Source organism: Narcine bancroftii, chromosome 7, assembly GCF_036971445.1.
Source record: "Narcine bancroftii isolate sNarBan1 chromosome 7, sNarBan1.hap1, whole genome shotgun sequence".
Taxonomy (NCBI): Eukaryota; Metazoa; Chordata; class Chondrichthyes; order Torpediniformes; family Narcinidae; genus Narcine; species Narcine bancroftii.
Window position 1 is genome coordinate 102,908,280 of NC_091475.1, and position 22,897 is coordinate 102,931,176.

At 42.2% G+C, this 22,897-nt stretch overlaps 1 protein-coding gene across 4 annotated transcripts in view; it reads right to left on the reverse strand.

Moving 5' to 3' along the window:
* The window catches only part of LOC138739144 (protein diaphanous homolog 3-like), a 481,652-nt gene that overhangs the window by 15,438 nt on the left and 443,317 nt on the right, over window positions 1-22,897 (reverse strand). The window contains exon 28 of one of the 4 annotated variants that reach the window (XM_069890657.1): window positions 920-1,651. The exons of 2 other annotated variants lie outside the window; for them this stretch is intronic. In XM_069890657.1, coding sequence (XP_069746758.1) covers window positions 1,635-1,651 — 17 coding nt within the window. In that variant the 3' untranslated portion in view covers window positions 920-1,634. Of the gene's footprint in view, window positions 1-919; window positions 1,652-15,042; window positions 15,129-22,897 lie in introns of those variants that run through there. One more of the 4 variants, XM_069890656.1, reaches the window with a different exon arrangement.

Consider the following 22,897-nt stretch of genomic DNA (forward strand, 5'->3'; position numbering starts at 1 on the left):
CTGTTTGAAGTCCTATTCTTGTTGAAGTTTCCAGTCCACGATGTCCCAGCCATCTTTAATATGGACTTTGCTCACCTGCACCTCGTGGCCAAAGAAGCAGACCGGCTTTTCTGAATCCTTCAGCTGGACTCGATCCATGTCCAGCCTAATTGTGCAACGTGCGCACAATTGTGGATTGTGGAAAAAGTGGATGGAATTTTATTCATAAAATCTATGTATGGTTTCCAAATTTAATAAAAGTTTTCAATTCTATTTCTTAAACTATATGTAATTTTTTCTAAAGGTATACAATTTTGCATTTCAATAATGCCACCAGTCGAATTATACCATACTCTTAGTTTTCCACGTTACCGCTATACATTTCTTTGCAGTCGATATTGCTATATTTAAAAGTTTATCTTGATATTTATCCAATTTCAGTTTTATAGGTGCTGCCTAATGAATGCAACAACCTTCCAGGCTTTTCCCCTCACTGTACACCATGGAAATTTCCAGCTGATAGAGGTCCATGCCTCCAACCAGAATGAGTACACCTCTCTACTGGCTGATTTCCTGTCGCTGCTAGCCCTGAACTTCCACGACGCAGAACCTGCACTTGATGTGAAGCACTTCGTTGCGACCACAGGACCACCAGTTTATGCGAGAGCAAGACAACTTCTCTAGGACAAGCTCCTCCTGGCCAAAATTGAGTTTGCAACCATGGAGGAGTTGGGTATTGCCCACCGCTTCAACAGTCCTTGGCCTCCTCCCTACATATGGTCCCCAAAAACTCTGGAGAGTGGCACTTGTGTGGAGACTACTGGTGGTGAAATGACACAACAGAGTGAAGTGTCAGTTGATGATGTGGACAAAGACGATGTCGTCAAACAATAATCATCACTTTTATTAGCAGAAACTCTTGGTACAATAATGAAAGACAATAGGTGCATATACAGATATACCAAAGGGGAGTGTCTTTAACAGTAGAGATAATGCACAGCCAATGTTAGTACAGCAAGGCTAGCCAGAGGGGAGACAGGCAGCTTGGCAGACATTCACCACAGTCTCCCCCCATCAGAAGAAGGGTTAAAATCAAAAGGACAGCTGCTATGAAGCAAGCTATAAATGGATACCATGTTTGGCATTGAGAATACTCTAACAGCCAAAATACGCCAGTATCTAGCAAGCAATCGAAATATAATGAGATGTTTTATGAATATGTCTGCCTATCAGGTTGTTTACAAATTCTGGTGCTCCTTCTCAAAACAAGTGGCTCCTTTGCAAACTTGGGAACTGGTACAGGTCCTGGGCCTGTAGCGTGGGAAGGACTGACTTCTGGACCTGCTTCAGAATCGCCAGCGTGAGGCAGTGGAGCCTCAGCATGACCATCTGAAAGCTTACTAGGGGTCACAGGCTGGGTGAGTCCAACCTCTCAGGTTCCCTCTGAGTAGGGGTGTGAGGAAGAGGCAAACCAGGCAAGGCCAGATCTCTTAGGGGTACAATGTCAGTACTCCCATCTGGGAATTTAACATGAGCGTAGTTGGGGTTAGTATGCAGTAGCTGAACTGGTTGGACTAGGGAGTATGTTTTACGCGCCCGAGCGTGGCTCTTCAGCAGCACAGTTCCAGGCTCAGATAAACAGGCTGGCCAGTCCATCACAGTTCCTGATTTCCTAGGAAAGGCAAACATAAGTTCATGAGGTGTTTGATTTGTTGCAGTACACAATAAACACCGAATAGAATGTAGTGCCTCAGGCAGCACCTCCTGCCACCTGGTAACAGGGTAACCATGTGTTTTTAAAGCAAGATTAACAGTCTTCCAGACTGTAGTATTAGCCCTTTCAACCTGACCATTGCCCTGCGGGTTGTAGCTCGTGGTACGGCTGGTGGCAATTCCCTTTCGTACCAGGGGTCGCTGCAGTTCAGTGCTCATGAATGCTGAGCCTCTATCAGTATAAATGTAATTGGGAAAAACAAAAAGGCTGAAAATTCTGTCAAGTGACTTAATGACAGACGCTGACGAGATGTCAGGGCAGGGTATCACAAAGGGAAACCTGGAATATTCATCAATTACAGAAAGGAAATATACATTTTTGTTTTTGGGAGATAACGGGCCTTTAAAATCTAGGTTGGGTTGCCTTGATGAGAGTGGCCTCTGGAGCTTTGAAGTATTGCGGTTTACATTCTGTGCAAACAAGACAGCTTTTAGTCAGTTTCCTGACTTCTTCCAGAGAGTAAGGAAGGTTGTTAGTCCTTATGTAGTGGAAGAATCTCGTGACTCCTGGGTGGCACAGTCTGCTATGGATCTCTTTTAGCCCCTCCAGCTGAGCACCAGCAGCAGATTTTAACAATGCGTCAGAGGGATCATTTAACCTGCCCGGTCTGTATTGGATCTCATAATTATAAGTTGAGAGTTCTATTCGCCAGCGTGCCATCTTATCATTCTTGATTTTACTTTTGTGTTTAGTACTGAACATGTAGGCTACAGATTTCTGATCAGTGGCAAGAGTAAATTTTCTGCCGGCTAGAAAGTGTCTCCAGTAGAGAACAGCTTCAATAATAGCCTGGGCTTCTTTTTCAATGGCAGGATGTTTAAGATCAGGTCTGCGTAACGTGCAGGAGAAGAATGCCACGGGTCTGCCCTTTTGATTAAGGGTTCCTGCCAAGGCACAATCTGAGGCATCAGTTTCCACTTGGAATGGGACATCCTCGTCAATGGACGAGAGTGCAGCTTTGGCAATATCAGCTTTAATTCTCTCGAAAGCCTTCAAGGCCATTGGAGAGAGAGGAAAAGATTTAGCGTCAAACAGAGGGCGTGCCTTCGTGGCATAGTCCCGAACCCATTTGCAGTCGTAGGAAAAGAATCCCATACACCTTTTAAGGGTTTTTGCTGAGTTTGGGGGTGGTAACTTCTTAAGGGGGGTCATTTTTTCCGAGTCGGGGCGGATTTCGCCCTTGCAGACAATGTAACCCAGAAAGGGTAGCTCTGTCGCGTTGAACACACATTTGCCCTCGTTAAGTGTAAGGTTGAGTTCTTTAGCTGTTGCTAAAAATTTCTTTAAGTTGTTGTCGTGCTCAGCCTGTGTTTTCCCACAGATAGTGACATTATCCAGATATGGAAACATACCCTGTAACTCATACGTCCTAACAATCTTATCCATTTCCCTCTGAAACACTGACACACCATTAATGACTCCGAAAGGTACCCTTTTAAACTGGTTTAACCTCCTCCCACCCCACTCCATCAGCCTCAAAGGCTGTATAGGGTCATTCCTTTATTTTAAAATGGGAATTTGGTGGTAAGCTGCTTTGAGGTCGATAGTGGAGTACACTTTGTATTGCGCTATCTGATTAATAATTTAATTGATGCGTGGCAAGGGGTAGGCATCCAGGTTAGTGTAATGGTCGATTGTCTGGCTGTAGTCAATAGCCAGTCGTTTCTTAGTGTGATTTTTCACAACTACCACCTGGGCTCGCCACGGACTCTTACTGGATTCAATTACTCCCTCTTTAAGCAATCTCTGGGTCTCAGCTTTGATAAACTCACAATCCTCTTTGCTGTAAGAACGGCTCTTAGTGGCAATCGGCTGACACTCGGGGGATAAATCATTGAAAAGGGAGGGAGCTTTGATCTTTAATGTGGACTGACTGCCAGTAACTAGCCCACCGAAATTTAACACTACACTGTTCATCTGAGATTGAATATCTAATCCCAGTACCACAGGGGTGCAGAGCTCCAGCATAATAAAGAGCCACACATCAGCCAGGCAATGTCCCTGCAAATTTAAAATAACTTTACAATTGTCCCGTACAGTTTTTGTAAGTTCACTACAAGCCATCCATATCTTTTGGTTCGCTGGATATCTCCGCAAATTTAAGGCTCTGGCAACTCTCTCGTGGATGTAGCTGTCAGCACTCCCCGAGTCTATTAGACAATCAAGAGCCTCACCATTTTCACCTCCCCCTTCATAGTTGACCGTTCCAGTCCATAACATCTCCCAAGCTTTGGAGTCAATTGAGCTATCACAGGGGATCTCACCTTGCCGTCACTTGAAGTCGATTCAGCCTGCTCGTCTGAAGATTCCCCCTTTTCACAGTTGTCGTCCATTCCTGCAGCTGCAGGACACATTTTCTTGGTGCTTCTCTTCTTCTTCTTATCAGTGGGAGTACTTTTTGCCTTACACATTTTAGCAATGTGGCCAAGTTTCCCACAATAGCTGCAGGTAGCAAATCGAGCCAGGCACTTCTGTCTGGGGTGCCAGGTCTTATCACAGAAATAGCATTTTTCAGGAGTTTGCCATTTTCTTTCTTTCGGGGTTCCAGCACTCCTGGATGTTTCCTTTTCGGTTTCTAGCATTTCATTGGACCGCATGGCACTTCTCAGTGTTTTGGTTAGAGTGACTGCCCGGTCGTAGGTTAAGGGCTCCGTCTCCAGCAGCCTCTGTCGGATGTAACTGGAGTCAATCCCATTGACTAAAGCATCCAGCTTCAAGGCATTGCGGTGTTGTTGCACATTGACTGCACTGACATCATATTCATTTGCCAGTGAGTCGAGAGCCAGTGCATAGGCACCATCACTTTCCCTGGGTTTCTGGCATCTAGTCAGCAACTGGTGTCGAGCAAGCACCACATTCAGTTGCGCTGCATAGTAAGCAGTCAGACGTTCCTGGGCTATAGCCAGAGTTACGGTGAAAGGGACCTCACCCAGCAGAGAGTTCAGGTAGCCCCACTGTATCGCCTCATCGACCACGTTGTTTCAAGCCATGTAGTAATTGAAACAAGCAATCGCCTTCTTGACCACGTTGTTTCGAGCCATGTAGTAATCGAAACAAGCAATCCAGTGGTTGAAAATTTTTCTGGCCCTCGGGGCAGACTGGTCGATTATCAGCCGCTCTGGCTTGAGTGCTGCATCCATTTCTACTAATAAAATTGAAGTGCCAGTTGATGAAGTAGACAAAGACGATGTGGTTAAACAATAATCATGGCTTTTATTAGCAGAAACTCATGGTACAATAATGAAAGACAATAGGTGCATATACAGTTATATCCAAGGGGAGTGTCCTTAACAGTAGAGATAATGCACAGCCAATGTTAGTACAGCAAGGCTCTCCAGAGGGGAGACAGGCAGCTAGTCAGACATTAACCACTCAGTGCCAGACAGGTATCCAATACCAGGTGTAAGATTTTGCTGCTCGACTCCGGGGAACTTGGATCTTCTCTAAAGCCGATTTGGTTAAAGGATATCCTCAGATCCAAGTGCATCCTGATGACATCCCAGAGACTGCCATCGTCACCCCATTCGGACTTTTTGAATTTGTGTGTATTCCTTTTGGCCTAGAAAATGAGGCCCACATGTTCCAGTGCCTTATGTACATGGTGACTCAGGACCTGGAAAGAATATTCATCCATCTAGACGATATTCTCATTGCCAGCCCCAAGGCAGGAACACACAGGGAACACCTTCGGCAGCCCTTCACCAAACCTCAGGCTTATGGGTCAACTATCAACTAAGTGCTAGTTTGGCCTGGACACCATCGATTTCCTTGGACATTGTATCATCAGCACGGGAGCCACGGCACTGCCCAACACAGTAGAGGCCATCCTCAGTTTTCCCAAACCAACCTCTCTCAAGGGACTGCAGGAATTCATAGGGGTCGTGAACTTTTACCATCATTTTCTCCCAGGAGCAGAAGCCAACGTGCAACCACTATCTGACTTCATCTTTCGACTCAACCAAAACAGCACTATCTGAAGCCACCTTCTTGGCCCACCCAGATCCAGATTCCTGTTCATCATTGACGACAGATGCCTCCGAGAGAGTTGTTGGCGCAGTACTGCAATGGTGACTCGAGCAACAATGGAAGCCACTTGCTTTCTTCAGCAAATACCTGAAGCCACCCAAATTTAGTACAGCGTTTTTGATTGAGAGCTGCTGGCTCTGTATCTGGCCATATGCCATTTTAGGTACATTCTAGAAGGCCGATATTCATGGCATACACAGACCACAAACCAAGATCTCGGACCCACGGTCGGCCAGACAGCAACTCCACCTTTTCTGTATGTCACAATTTACTAGACATCCGACACGTTGCAGGAACGTCCAATATAATAGCAAACGCACTCTCATGCTCAACAATCACTGAGGTTATGGGTGGCACCGACATGGCCCAACTCGTTAGGTACCAAGCCAAAGATGCAGACACACAGGCCTACTGCATGGCCATCACAGGACTGCAGGTACAGGAGTTCGCCCTGAACTAGGAGGATCACCACTCCTTTGTAACATGTCCACTGGCTGCCAAAGGCCCATCCTTCCCACTGCCAGGTTTTCAATAAGTGCATGGACTTTCGCACACCTCCATCAGATCAACGGTCCGCCTCATCTCAGAACGCTTCGTATGCCATGGTCTACGCCATGAAGTCTCTCTCTGGAAGAAGGCCTGCGCACAATGTCAATGTGCCAAAATCCAGTGACACACCAAGACATCATTACAACCCTTCCAACCTACCGAACAGATTCCACCATATCCACCTTGACATTATAGGACCACTGCCAATCAGCCAAGGGATGAGGTTCACTGTGGTTGACCTTTTCTCACACTGCCCAGAAGCAGTTCCTATGCTAGCCTGTGACACAGAGACTTGCATGCGAGCATTCACGTCGCAGTGGGTCACTCGTTTCAGCATCCCCTCATCTATTACAGGCAGAGGAGCCGAATTCACCTCCTCCCCGTGGCCAATACTATCAAAATTTGGTGGTAGCCTGTTACACCACATGACTGCCTACCACCTGCAAGCGAACGGACTGGTGGAGCGCTTTCACCGCCACTTGAAAGTGTCTCTGAAAGCTCGATTCCAGGGCCCAAACTGGATGGATGATTCCCATGGGTCCTGCTCAGCATCCAAAAAAGGCTTCCCCACCTCGTTGACTGAGATAATCTACAGATGCCGACTTCCATTTCAGCTTCACTGAACCTCAACCCAATGCCATGAACATCCTGAAGTGTTTAAGAGACAGCACAGCCAACCCACACCCACTCCCTACTACCACACACGGCCCGCCACTCTGCCACACCCCAGGCGATTTGAAAACTGCGGATTTCGTATTCGTCAGGAGGAGCCAGCCAGGAACCCCTTTACAATGCCCTTACGATGGACCTTTTAAAGTGCTTTAGTGATGGGGTGGTTTTTACTCTGGACGTTGGGGGTAGACAGGACATGTTCATTATGGACCGTTAGAAACAGGCCCACTTAGACGGCGCAGAACCTTTCCCTGCTCCGTGGCCAACCTCCTAAAGACTCTTAAACAAAGACTGTGAGAAATGTTTGCGATTTGGCGGGGGTGGGGGTGGGGCAGTGGTGTAGTGGTCCAATCTGGCCCAGTACACAAGGGGCTGAATCACCACAGCATGCAGGGACTGCGTCCTCACTGAGGAGAAGCACCAGGATTAAAGAGCGGGCTGCAGGGAGTGAGTGCTGCTCCTAAGACTGTGCGCTGATGACACTCCCTTGAGTCAGCGCGGTGAGTGTGGATTATGCAGTATTGCTTTTGTAATGCGGTCTGTTTGAATAATCAATGAGTTACAGGTTCACTCAGCTCGGTGCAGACGTGTTCCTTTTCTCTTTGCAGTGCCACCGTACAGTAAACCCTTCTTTCTTTGGCTTGGCTTCGCGGACGAAGATTTATGGAGGGGGTAAAAAGTCCACATCAGCTGCCCTACAACTGTAATATTTAGTCACAAATCTGTGCTAATTACCTGGGCTATTGAAGGCAAGCATACCACTACTCTATCTACCCAAATTATCTCTTTTGGGAAATATATATTTGTACCATAAGATCTCTATTTTCACCATCACACCCTGGTACCCTACCATTCACCGTGTATGTCTTACCCTGGTCTAACTTCCAAAAATGCATCACTTTGCACTTGGGGTTGACTTGCGTTGGCCACGCCCTTTCCCACTTTCCCTGTTGTAACCTTAGACAATCTTTGTCAGTGTCTATTATGCTATCAATTTCGATGTAATCTGCAAACCTACTAACCATGCCACCTATATTCTCACTGAAATCATTAATATGCATGACAAAACAACAGGTGACCCAGCACCAATCCCTGCACCACACCACCTGTCACAAGCTTCCAAATTGCATTCTCAGCCTAAAAAATATATATCCCATTAAAAAACAAAAAATAAACTATATACATATGTGGTGCTAAGGGTAAATTAAGATAGAAAGGAAAAACTGAAGACAAGGAAAGTTGTGGATAATCAGTACCTGAGTAATAGATAATACCAAGGCAAATCAGACCAGGAGAACAAGGAGAAAGATGAGAATTAAATTAAAAGGGAACATGATACAAAATGGCATCTTATTTGTCAAGTTCAGGGAGATGCAAGGAATAGTCAGGATAATACATTCGTGGCAATAACAATGTGGCAATGATCTCACACCATAAAGCTTGCTTCATTATCTCTCACGGTTAATGTAGTGGTTAGCACAACGCTATTACAGTGTCAGTGATCGGAACTGGGGTTCGAATCCCACACTATCCGAAAGGAGTTTGTACATTCTCCCTGTGTCTGCGTAGGTTTTCTCGGGAAGCTCTGGTTTCCTCCCATTGTTCAAAACGTACTGGGGGGGGTTATAGATTAATTGGGTGTAATTGAGCGGCACATACTCGTGGGCTGAAATGGCCTGTTAAGGTATTGTATATGTCTAAATTTAGTATTTGCTGAATTGTATCACAGACATTACACACAGAACTATAAATAAAATATAAATTAATAAATTCATTCAACTCAAAGGGGATTAAATTCCTCATTTAAATAGATTACATCCCTAGATTCTGAAAGAATCAAAGGAATAGATAGCAGTGGAAAATTTAAGTTTTAAATTTAGATTTAAATTTTTAATATTTGAGTTTAATTTTAGACATACTGCACAGTAACAGGTCATTTCAGCCCATGAGCCAATTACAACCAATTAACCTACAACCCCCGGTAGATTTTGAACAATGGGAGGAAACTGGGGCCCTCGGGGAAAACCCACGCAGACACAATGAGAATGTTCAAACTACTTACAGACAGCATGGGATTTGAACCCCGGTCCCAATTGCTGACGCTGTAACAGCGTTGCACTAACTACTACACCAACCATGCTGCCCCAACTTAGGCACTGAATATTTTTTTTGCTGGAGAATTTAAGTGCTTGTTTCACAGAACAATTAGTCAAACAGCTTGACATCGTCATTGGAAAATAATGGAGTTCTAACAAAAAACTGAAAATGTAATGACTACTCGACATTGGTTTCAAAAGGTAATGTCTTGCTTCACTGACATTAAATCCTTAGAAGAGATAACAGACAAGTTCAGACAAGTGCATTTTAGTAAAAGCAGACATTAGAGTTTAAAGAGGCTTTAAGTCTCAGTTTTCTGAGATCTAACAGATCAGAAGATTTGTTCAAGCACACTCCCGATAAATGGCAGTGTCCGTGAGAAGACAAATTGGAATGATAGCATTTGTGATTCAATTGCTGTCACTCAATCACTGCTCTTGCTGTACCCTGGCATCCATCTGTTGCTATTTATGGGAGTTATGGCAAGTCCTGAAAGTGGGCCACCAAGCCACAGAACTAACAGCTTTGATCTTTAGAGATCTTTTCGGTTTCCCCCAATTGAATAGGCATCCGCAAGACCATAAGACATAGGAATGGAATTAGGCCAATTGTTAATCAAGTCCACCCCACCATTCCATCATGGCTGATTATGCTTTACAACCCATTCTCCCGCCTTCTCCTCATAACCCTCGATTCCCTTCCTGGTCAAAAACACTTCTACCTCTGCTTTAAATATCCCTAATGATGACCTCCACAGACGTTTGCAATGATTATCTCCTCCTTCTTCTTCTTCTTCTTGCCATCAAGAGAGAGAATGTTATCTTGGCACCATGCCACTGGACTTTCAAACTGTTTCCAGTATTCTGTCTCATTATTTGATACCTGACCCACTACTGTGGTATTGTCTGCAAATTTGAAGATGGGGTAGGAATGGTATTTAGCTATACAGTTGTGGGGGTAGAGGAAGTATAGTAGGGGACTAGGCACATAGTCAAGTGTGCCAGTGTTGAGTGTGATTATGGAGATTATAGGGTAGTGTTAGTGGGAATGTGTGAGAGAATGGAAGTGCTCCAAAAGCTGACAGACTCAATGGGCTGAATGTTCTCCTTAGCATTGCAGTTTCTTCAAGAAATCTGAAGGTGCCTACTTTACACAAGTTTGGAGTGCTTGTGAAATTCACAGATTACCACCTTATTTCATTCGCACTAAAAATACATGCTGATTATACTGAACAAAAATTGGAAGAAAATTGTACCTGAAGCACTGACGGAATGGTGGTAAGAAGCACATTTGTTTAGCCAGAGAGGGGTCTTCCCTTTGAGCTCATCAGAGAATAAGAAAGAAGTTGAACAAAAATATACTAGAAACTGCGATGGGGCAGTTTAGCTTGAGGGTCCACTCGGCCACAAAGAGGATCTTTAAAGTTCCCACAGAACAAGGCTTAGTTGAACACAGCTCCAATCGGCAGACCTATCCAAGGACCAGATCCCTTGAAAGCACCCTTCCAATGGCAGTCAAACTGCAGCAACATACATTATGGCCGCCACTGTGGAAAGGCGACAAAGAAGAAAAAGTAAGTTCTTAGATTGTGAGAAAACAGACTTGCTCATCAGTAATATACAGTGCCTTCCATAATGTTTGGGACAAAGACACTTTTTTTCTTTATTTGCCTCCATGCTCCACAGTTTTAAATTTGCTATTAAACAATTCACATGTGACTAAATGCATATTCAAGATTTTATTCTAATTTATTTGTATACAGTTTGGTTTGACCATGTAGAAATTAGAGTTCCCACATTGCAGGGCACCATAATGTTTGGGACAATTGGCTTCACAGATGTTTGTGAGTACTCACGTCTGTTTAATTGCTTCATTGGTGCAGGTATAAGAGAGCTAGGCTAGCTTCGAAGCTTTTGATCACCTTTGGAGTCTGTATTTGTCATTTTTTAACATGAAAGTCAAAGAAGCCATTATGAGGCTGAAAGTCAAGAATAAAACAGTTAGAGAGTATCCGAACCTTGAGATTACCAAAATCAACTGAAACATCATTAAGAAGAAAGAGTGTACTGGTTACCTCAGTAATTGCAAAGGGATTGGCAGGCTAAGGAAAATCTCCACTGCTGATGACAGAGAAATTCTCATCATAATAAAAAAAATCCCTAAAGGCCTGTCTGACAGATCAGAAACACTCTTCAGGAGGCAGGTATGGACATGTCAATGATCACTGTCTGCAGAAGACTTCATGAACAGAAATACAGAGGTTACCCTGCAAGATGTAAATCACTATTTAGCCATAGAAACAGTATGGCCAGATTATAGTTTGCCAAGTAATATTTGAAGGAGCTTGCAGAATTCTGAACGGATGAGATGAACTTGTATCAGAGTGATAGCAAAGCAAAGTGTGCAGATGTAAAATAACTGCCCAAGATCCAAAACATACCACCTCATCTATGAAACATGGTGGTGGGGCTGCTATGGTCTGGGGATGTGTGGCTGCGACAGGTACTGGTGCACTTATCTTCATTGATGATGTAACTGCTTATGGCAGTAGGAAAATTAATTCTGAGGTGTATAGAAAAATCTGATCTGCTCAAGTTGAGCAAATGCCTCCAAACTCATTGGACGGCACTTCATCCTACAGTTTGAACCCAGACATACTATTAAAGCAAAAAAGGAATTTTTAAAAGTTTAAAAACTGGAAAATTCTAGAATGGCCAAGTCAGTTACCTGATCTAAATCCAACTGATCCTGCCTTCCATATGCTTAAGAGAAAATGTAACAGGACAAGGTCCCGAAACAAGCAGGAGTTGAAGATGGCTACAGTAGAGACCTGGTAGATACTCACCACCTGGTGATATCCATGAATCACAGACCTCAAGCAGTGATTGCATGCAAGAGATATGCAATAAAATACTAAACATGACTACTTTAATTATACTTACCATTGTTATGTCCTAAACATTATGGTGCCCTGAAATGAGGGGTCTATGAATAAACCAAATGCTGTAATTTCTACATGATCAAACCAAAATGTACACAAATAATCTTGAATAAAATCTGGAATTTGCACTTTAATCACATGAATTGTTCCATTACAAATTAAAAACTGTGGAGCATGGGGGCAAATAAAGGAAAATAATGTGTCCCAAATATTATGGAGAGCACTGCACATGTCATGGGGAGATCGATGGGTTGAGAAACTAGAAGAGAGGGAAGGGGTGTTGCCATGAACAATGATTGCCATAGTTTAAAAAAAAGCATAAGATAGCTTCAGTTATCTCCTCAGGATGTGAAAATCTCCAACCAGAATGACTAAAAGGGTCAGGGAAAGTGACACATCACTGAAAATAGCTGTAGTAAGTCAATTCAGTAAATGGATCAGGGACCTTTTCATCCAATTGTTCTAATCATTGCTGGTGGTCCCGGAATAAAAGAAGTATGGGATTATAATGTGTCACCTGGGCTCTAAATAATAAGCACTGATGAGCTATAGTGGTGCTCAGGGCTGGAGTTTATCAAGGGTCATATAATGTGAATTGGGATTTATGACTAAGATGGTACCCAAAGAAAAAAGATCTCCCCATCTGCAAGTCCTTCATTGCCCTTGCAGGCAAAGACTTCTCCTTTGTTCGGCAGAGATCTGATGCGAGCAGAATGTTGCTGGGGTTTCACCTGGTTATTCATATATTAACTGATATTCAGATAACACAGTGTTTCTAAATTGCATTCAGATAAATGAGTAAAAATCTGAGCAGCTTCAAGGAACATCAATGGGAGAGCACCTTTGTGGTAGTAATTGCACTATTTTGATTTAGCCTTATGAGGTCAAAGATGGGTTTCAAATCAGAAGATGATTAATTTTATTAGGCTGAGATATGAATTAGCAAAATTGGACAGCAAACTACTATTTATAAGTAAATTAGCCTCAGGGGAAGGATCCATGAAAGAAATTCAGTTTGTTCTGGCAAACATGTTCCCATCAAGAAAAGGGACAGACTTCCAAATTGTGAGCACCCGAGATAACAAATTCATGAAGGATTATTTAGGGCTAAGAAGATTAAGTCAGATATTGAGACTTTAATATGGCAGAAGCTCTAAATGCTTTGAAACAAAAGAATGTGGAGGCTTTGCAAATAATATTTAAGTATCAGAATCAGGATTTATTGTCATGAACAAGTCATGAAATTAAGTACAAGTTCTGGGGCAAGATTGGACAAACTTGGGTTGTTTTCTCTGGAATATAGGAGGCTGAGGAGTGACCTAATAATGGTTTATAAAAAGGCGGCGTGGTTAGCATTGCGGTTAGTGCAATGCTGTTACAGAGCCAGCGACCTGGCTTCGAATCTGACGCTGTCTTTAAGGAGTTTGTAAGTTCTCCCCATGTGTGCCTGTGTTTCCTCCAGATGTTTCTTCCATCCTTCAAAACGTACAAGGGTTAGGGTTATTTGGGTGGCATGGACTTGTGGGCTGGAAGGGCCTGATGCTCTGCTATATGCCTAAAATTTAAATGAGAGGCATTGATAGGGTGAACAATCAGAATCTTTGCACACAAAAGGAAATGCATTTAAGATGAGTGGGAAAAAGGTCACAAGACATATACAGGGGAAATATTTTACCTGGTGTTAGGTGCCTGCAACATGCTGCCAGAGGTAGTAGTAGAGGAAGATACCATAGTCACATTTAAGAAGCTTCTAGAGATTGTAAAGGTTAAAACCTTGTGTTTTTCAATTCTTAATTCATTTTGTGCCTATCTCTTTTTAGAGACTATTGATTGTAGTGTTACCATAGTTACTATGATGTAATATGTCATAATATGCACCCAGACTAACGAATTGCTCATTATTCTTCAGGATGTAGAAGGCATAAGCACGAGAAATTTTTCTTTGAATTTTCTGTGTTTCTCTTTAAATTTGTTTATCTATATCATAATGAATCTCTAAAGTTTGAGCTTCTTTATTTGCGTTTCATATCTCTATCATTATACAGTGAATGCTTAGTTATTCATTGTTATGAAAGCCTTAATGTGAAATTATGCAAAATGTTTATCCATTTTATCAACAAATTAAAGCTACATAAAGCAGCATTCACAGCGTTTGATTTATTGGATTAAAGAGATCAAAATTTGGAATATTGTAGCTCACGCTTTGGAAGATGATACTCTGAAATTAGGATATATTAGAATAAGGAAGGTGTCATCTACAGAGAGACACGTGAATATGAAGGGGATGGAGGCATATTAATTGTTATCAACAACTGTGTGCATGGTCCCTAACATTCTCCACATTTCTACTGTGTATTCCCAGAGAATATACGTTTCCAATTTACTTTCCCAATTTCCTGCCTAATGCCATGTTAATTAGCCCTTCCACAATTTCTCAAATAAATCAAAGAAAACTCATCTTGGGATCACACCTTGCTGGAAAGAGACAAGGTGGCTGAAAGTCAAAGAGCATTCATAGCGGCAGAACTTGGCTGCTATCACATTGACATCGCTGCACCGGTGAGTCCAGGTTTGCAGACGAGGGTTCATTATAGGAAGCAGCGAGTGGATACAAGTTCTTTTGGAAAGGGAAACCACAGACTGACAACAGGATCCACGGAGTAGGTTTTGCAGTCAAGATTCCTCTGCTGAAGAATAGCCCTACCCTACCCTCTGGAATCATTGAACGTATTATGAAGTTCCACATTCCTCTCAGTAGGTCCTGGAATATCTCATCATCATTGCCAATGAACCAACTGTTGTAAGTCCAGATGAAGACAAATAAAATTTCTACGAGGACTTAGATCCGAGTATTTGGAAAACCCACGTTAGCGTCAAATTCGAGGTTTGACCCATAGACTGGAGTATATATTATCATTAATTATTTCCTATGATCAGACTGGCTTCATTAAAATTTATTATTCTTACTTTAATATATGCCATTTATTAAACATTTTATATTTACCTCTCACTCCTGTTCTTGAATGTATCCTTTTGTCAGACACAGAGAAAGCTTTTGATCAAGTAGAGTGGGGTTATTTATTTGTGATTCTGAAAAAAAAGTTAACTTCAGACCATGTTTTATTAGATGGATGAAATTATTATATTTATGTTCTAATGCCAACTCACAACAATCAAAACCTTTTAATCTTCAAAGGGGTACTTGTCAAGGCTCTCTTTTAAGTCCATTACTTTTTAAACTTTGTCTTAGAGCCGGTAGCAATTGCATTTTGTGAGTGTAGAGATTTTTCAGGGATTTATACGAAAGTTATTGAACATAAAGTTTCCATATATGCAGATGATATTTTGCTTTTTATATCTAATCCATTGACGTCTTTACCATCATATTATCTGTTCTATCTCAATTTAAACTGTTCTCTGGGTGTGAACTTTTACCCTTAAATGTTCTGACACTGAGGTATTTTAATTTTACTTTTAAGAGTGTAAGAGTTCAATTTACTTATCTTGGTAGTACAATTACCAAGAACTATAAACATCTTTTTATGGATTTTTTAAAGTTTTATTTAAGCAGGTTAAATTGTCTCTAACAAGATGGTCACCTTTGTCAATAATTATATTGAATCTTATTTAATTTTTTTTTCCAATCTATCCCAAATTTTTTCCCTAAATTTTTTTTTGATTCACTTTTATCTTCTTATATATGGTAAGGAAAACATCCCTATTGAATCAAGTCCATCTTCAAAAATTAAAAAAACGAATGGTGGTTTGGTGTGTCCTAATTTTAGATTTTATCATTGGGTGATCAATATATGTAACTTGATTCTTTTGTTGCAATTTGATAATAGAGTTGAATGCCCCACACAGGCACACATGCAAACGATATTTCCTTGTTGGAAATTCTTGGATCTTCTTTATCTTCTTTATATAAATTAACTGACAGCTGATCATTAAACACAGTTTGAGAATATGGGCACATTTTAGAAGGTTTTTCGGATTTCAGAGTTTTTCTCTTATTAGCCTATTTATATCCAATCATCTTTTCCAACCTTCTTTGCAAGACGCAGCTTTTAATGAGTGGCATAGATAGGTTATTAAATAATTTAAATACCTTTTTATTGACAATAGTTTTGCATCCTTTGAACAATTGGTTGTAAAATTTAATTTATCTAAAGTTCATTATTTTTAGATATTTATAATGGAGCCATTTTGAACAATCCCAGATTCCTAATTTTCCTGGAATTCCTGAGACATACTTGATACATTTTTTTTGAACTACAACCTCCTTATAAAAGCTTAATATCTTTTATTTAGGACAAAGTGGCTAATTTAAGACATGTCTCTTTTATTAAAATCAAGAACACCTGGGGGCAAGATTTGAACCTTTTAATGTCCAATGAAGTGTGGAATGCTATTCTTTTTGTGAACTGCATTGTCTGTTGTAATTTAAAGTGGTTCATAGAGCATATAAATTTAAAGTTAAACTGTGTTGTTTTTATCTGGACGTAAATCTTTAATGCGATAAATGTTAAACAGGTGATGCCTCTTTAATTCACATGTTCTGGACCTGCCCTAGCTTAGAAAAAAATTGGAAGGCAGTTTTTCAAACTATCTGTTATTTTTAAATTAAAATCGGCACCTTACCCTTTAATAACTCATTTGGAAAACTTTGTGATGATAATAACTTCAATTCAATGTTGCATTTTTCCTTTTCTTCATTATTGGCCAGATGTGCAACTTTGATAAAATGGAAAGACAATATTTCACCTTGTTTAAACTTGGAAAAAATGAGAAATGCTCTCATGGATGCAAATATCAAAATCCAAATGATATAGGGCTCGTTTATGGAATTCTATCATAACCTTAAAAGTTAGTGTTGATTGCCTCTCCAAGGTTATGCCAATTGAATTTTTTAAATGTCAACCTTGCTGAGGGGAAGGGGTTTAGAATTTATCTTCTTTTTTGTTAGGCCCTTTTTTCTCATTATGTTTGTGCTTTTGTACTTCTGAATTTCTAGTATGATCATTATAGTTAACTTTTTTACCAGTTCTGTAGCACATACAATTGTTCACTTTTTTCTATCGAATAAATAGCAATGAAAATATTTTGAAAATAAAAGACTATGTCATAGTACACCAGTGTGACCTTCAAGACATTGCCATTACCCAGGCCAACCAAGGTGCTGAATGTTGGACAGATCACAGGTTGGTCCCCAACCTGCACGTTGCCCCTTTTCATCGTAAGCAAGGACTGTCAGAGTGTCATTCAACATCGGCAGACTGCAAGATCCAGGTCAAGTCCAATGTTTTCAAGATGTACCTAATGAAAAAATCTCCAGCAATTCAATGCTTGTGGGAACCTGTTCTGAAAATTGGACGCAATTTAAATTTGTTGTCACGCAGACTGCAGCATCTATACCAGGAATGGAACCTGAGTGCATCAAGATTGGTTTGATGAAAATATCGAGACCATTTCAGCCACCCATTGGGCCAAGAACAAGACTGGCAAAAGGACCCGTCATCTGTCTCAAAGAAAGACGTTTAAACATCTGCAGTCCAAAGTACAGGCAAAACTATGAGAAATGAGGGACAAGTGCTGGGAGAGAAGAACTGAGAAATAGAATGCTACGCCACCAGAGAGTTTTTAAGTGCCATAGAGTCAGTTTATGGTCCTTCGAAATCAGGATGCTTCCCCTTGCTATCATCAGAAGGGTTAAGCCTGATCAAAGACCAGGAAGGACTGAAAAATTGCTGGCTGAATACTTTTCCAACCTACTCAATAGGCCATTCACAGTTGATCCTGATGTCTTACAGCACATCCCTCAGCAACCAGTCCTGAAGGACCTAGACCTGTCGCCTTCTAACGATGAGATCAATAAGGCAATCTCACCGATGAATTCAAATAAAGCAAGAGGGCAGGATGGGATTTCTACCAAGATCTACAAACCTCTAAGCCCAAACGTCTTACAGGTGTTCCAAGATATCCTGGAAGATATCTGGATCACAGAGGAGATGCCTGATGACTTATGCGATGCCCTCATCATGGCTCGCTACAAACATAAGGGAAGCAAATCGAACTGTGGAAACTACAGGGGTATCTCACTGCTGTCCATTGCAGGCAAGATTTTCGCCTGCATCCTCCTGAACAGATTTGTTACTGTCTTGGAAAGGAATCTCCCAGAGGCACAGTGCGGCTTTCAGCTAGGACGGAGTACAGTGGACATTATATTTGCCTTGAGACAAGTTCAGGAGAAGTGCATCGAGCAGAACAGGCCGCTTTACTCTGTCTTCATTGACCTGACAAAGGCATTTGACACTGTAAACAGGGAAGCTCTCTGGATCATCCTGAGTAATTACGGATGCCCAAGGACATTCGCAAAGATGACAGGACAGGTCCTCCACAGTGGTGAAACATCAGCTGCATTTGCTATTTCTAATGGGGTGAAGCAGGGTGGTATAATAGCCCCAGTCTTGTTCAATTATGTTCTTCACTTGCATGTTGTCACATGCTATCCGAGGTCTAGAGGAGGGAGTCTACATCAGGTACTGACTGGTCGGCTCTCTCTTCGACCTTCACCCCTTGAACGCATGGACAGTGCCTCTACACAGTCTTTCAAGAAACCCTATTTGCTGATGACTGTGCGCTCATGGCATACGAAGATAGTGATCTACAGTTAATGCTGAACAAATTCTCAGATGCTGTTATACTCTTTGGCCTGACCTTCTTTTAACTGGGACGGGACTGTAGTACTTCATCAGTCCGTGCCAAACACCAACACCACAGAACCAAAAATCACTGTTAACGATACCCAGCTAACAAATGTAAACATCTTCAAATACTTGGGGAGCATCATCTCAATTGTTGGGTCTTTGGACGAAGAAATTGACTCCAGGATCAGCAAGGACATCGAGGCCCTGGGGAGGTTGTGTATCAGAGTGCTCAATCAACACAATGTCTGCATATGCACAAAGCTAAAAGTCTACAGAGCTGTGGTCATCCCTTTTCTCCTCTATGGATGTGAGACCTGGACTCTGTACCAACGTCACATCAAACAACTGGAGAAATTTCATATGTGTGCTCTCCGTTCCATCCTTGGCATCCATTGACAAGACCATGTCTCCAACCTGGAGGTCTTGGGTCATGCAAAGTCCACCAGCATCGTGTCCCTGATCATCAGAGCCCAGATGCAGTGGATGAGACATGTTATCAGAATGGACGACCACCATTTGCCTTGCTAGCTGTTCTACGGTGAATTGGGGACCGAAAAGAGAACTCAAGGTCATCCACACAAGCGCTATAAAGATGCTGTGAAGGAAACCCTATGCTACTGTGACATCCAACCAAAAGAACTAGAACCTGGGTCTGCTGAGAGAACCCACTAGCGAGTCTTGTGCGATGAAGCCTACACCAGTTTTAAGGACAGGTGCTGCCAAAAACTGATGGAAAACCATGAACAGCGTCACAAAGAAGCAGCCACAGTCATTACAACAACAGACTTTCGGAGTCCCCATTATGCTAGACTCTGGGCTTCTAGACTGGGACTGCAAAGTTACCTTCGAATCCACAGATGAACTGCACAACAACGTGCCTTCTTAGATTTCTTTGGCTTGGCTTCGCGGACGAAGATTTATGGAGGGGGTAAAAAGTCCACGTCAGCTGCAGGCTCGTTTGTGGCTGACAAGTCCGATGCGGGACAGGCAGACACGGTTGCAGCGGTTGCAGGGGAAAATTGGTTGGTTGGGGTTGGGTGTTGGGTTTTTCCTCCTTTGCCTTTTGTCAGTGAGGTGGGCTCTGCGGTCTTCTTCAAAGGAGGTTGCTGCCCGCCAAACTGTGAGGCGCCAAGATGCACGGTTTGAGGCGTTATCAGCCCACTGGCGGTGGTCAATGTGGCAGGCACCAAGAGATTTCTTTAGGCAGTCCTTGTACCTTTTCTTTGGTGCACCTCTGTCACGGTGGCCAGTGGAGAGCTCGCCATATAACACGATCTTGGGAAGGCGATGGTCCTCCATTCTGGAGACGTGACCCATCCAGCGCAGCTGGATCTTCAGCAGCGTGGACTCGATGCTGTCGACCTCTGCCATCTCGAGTACTTCGACGTTAGGGATGTAAGCGCTCCAATGGATGTTGAGGATGGAGCGGAGACAACGCTGGTGGAAGCGTTCTAGGAGCCGTAGGTGGTGCCGGTAAAGGACCCATGATTCGGAGCCGAACAGGAGTGTGGGTATGACAACGGCTCTGTATACGCTTATCTTTGTGAGGTTTTTCAGTTGGTTGTTTTACCAGACTCTTTTGTGTAGTCTTCCAAAGGCGCTATTTGCCTTGGCGAGTCTGTTGTCTATCTCATTGTCGATCCTTGCATCTGATGAAATGGTGCAGCCGAGATAGGTAAACTGGTTGACCGTTTTGAGTTTTGTGTGCCCGATGGAGATTTGAAGGACTACCAATAATTAAGCAGTTTCCCAATCGTCCTACCCTTGTACATTTGGGAGTTGTGGTCACTACCACCGAAATGCTCACACACCAAAAGGTGTCTCCTGACCAGGTTCATTGCCTAGCACTAGATCCAGTATAGCCTCTTCTCTAGTCAGCTTGTCCACATAATGTGTTAGGACTCCCTCTTGGACACACCTAACAATTCTGCATTATCTAAACATTTTGCACTAAGGAATATTAGAAGTTGGTCCCCATGACAACAACCCTGTTATTTGTGCACCTTCCAAAATCTGCCTACTTATCTGATTCTCAGTGGCTATTGAGTAAATTAATGGATTATAGAGCTCGCAATAGAGTGACAGACATGACTCATACTCATAAAGATTTAGGTACATGTCCAGCAAATTGCACACCACCAGGGCCAAAGCCAGTACATCAGTGGTGTATGGGTTTGCTAATGCTGTTGTAGAAGTTAAACTAACTTGTCAAGGAAAGGGATGGGAAAATTAAGTAATCCAATATGGATGCCAAAGGAAACAAAGATGGGCAAAAAAAGGCAGCAGATGAGTTTGAGACTGAGGGCCTTGGACTTCCTAAACTATAGTGACAAAGGAAGAGGAGCTGCTGCTTTGCAGCTCCAATGACCTGTTTCAGTTCTGACTTTCAATGCTGTCATTTGCAAGTTCTTCTGGCCTTTCCATATTCTAGAGATGTGCAGATGGGGAAGTTAAATGCCTGCAGTTAGTTGCTCCTAGCATACAAATGAGTGGTGAAATCTGGGGGAGAGTTTGATGGGAACAAGAAGTAATAAAAAATATGATTAGTGTGTCCTGCTTTTGGGTGTGGGGCATCTATTGGCATAGTTAATTTGAGTTCAATATTGTAATTGGAACTCTGATTTGAACTTAGTATAATTTAAAGGTGAACACTGTCAAGAATTGTTTGGTATGAGACATCGGAATCAGAATTAAGATTTATTGTCATGAATAAGTCATGAGATTTGGTGTTTTGTGGTAGCATCAGTGCAAACATATATATTATAGCCATCTTATGACATTACTACAAAATAAAATAATAATAACAATAAGAGAGCATGGAAAGTAAGGCAGTGTCTTTGGTTCATTTGATTATTCAGGAATCTGATGGCAGTGGGTAAGAAGCCGTCCTTGTGCTGTTGAGTGCTCATCTTTAGGGTCCTGTACCTTTTCCCCAATTTTAGCAGAGTGAAGAGGGCATGGCCTGGGTGGTGGGGGTCTTTGAGGATAGACACTGCTATTTTAAGACACTGCCTCATGTAGATGTCCTCGATAGAGTTAAGTCTGGTGCCTGTGATGTCGCAGGCCAAGTTAACAACCCTCTGGAGTTTATTCTTGTCCTGAGAGTTGGCATCTACAAACCAGGCAGTAATGCAACCAACCAGAATGCTCTCCATGGTACACCTGTAGAAGTTTACGAGTGCCTTCGGAGATAAACCAAATCTCCTCAAACACCTCACAAAGTATAGTAGCTAGTGAGCTTTCTTTGTGATTGCATCAATAAGGAGGCTCCAGGACAGATCCACGGAGATGCTGACATCCAGGAATATGAAGTTCTTGACCCTCTCCACTGCTGAGCCCTTGATGAAGACTGGGTCGTGTTCCCCTGACTTCCTCCTGAAATCCACAGTCATCTCCTTGGTTTTGCTGACATTGAGCGCAAGGTTTTTGTTGTCGTTGCACAATTCAACAAGCTGATCTATCTCACTCCTGTATGTTTCCTCATTGACATTTGTGATTCTGCAACTTGTAGATGGCATTAGAATTGTGCATGGCCACACAATCATGGACACGTCAAAGTGAATACAGGCCTCAAAATCTAATGACCACAAACTTTCAGTGATCTCAGCTACTCTCAGATGATAACCTGAATCAAGGTTTAGTAAAAATGCTTGGTGTTTTTACAGGGACTCACACAGAGACTCGTGGTGACTGACGTTGTGGCTGTTTTGTATTGGATTTGAGGATAATGAGGGGTATCAGATCAAGGTTTTGTTGTCAGAGAAATTGCAGATGTCAAACGTGTTCTAGAATGTTATAGTAGTAAGGATGAGTGAAGGCAAGATCAACCAGAAATGATGTATAGATTGTGGCCTAACTTCCTCAAGAGGAAGCTTTTTCATTTAAGGTTATTGTCATGTTCCAAGCTTCCGGCATCAATATTTGCCGTAGAATTCTTGTAAATGGCTGTTTGGTTGCTTAAGGTCCTATTTCTGTGTTCTATGTGTTAAAGGAACAATCACTGTTTTAAGATGATAAAGATCGGTAAATGTGCTACTTGGATTGAAATGAACAAAAATGGCGATGTTACTGCTTGGAGTGTACAAAAGATTAAAAAAAATAATCAGAAGGAGATAGAAGAATAAATATGTAAAAAAACTTATGGTGCAAATT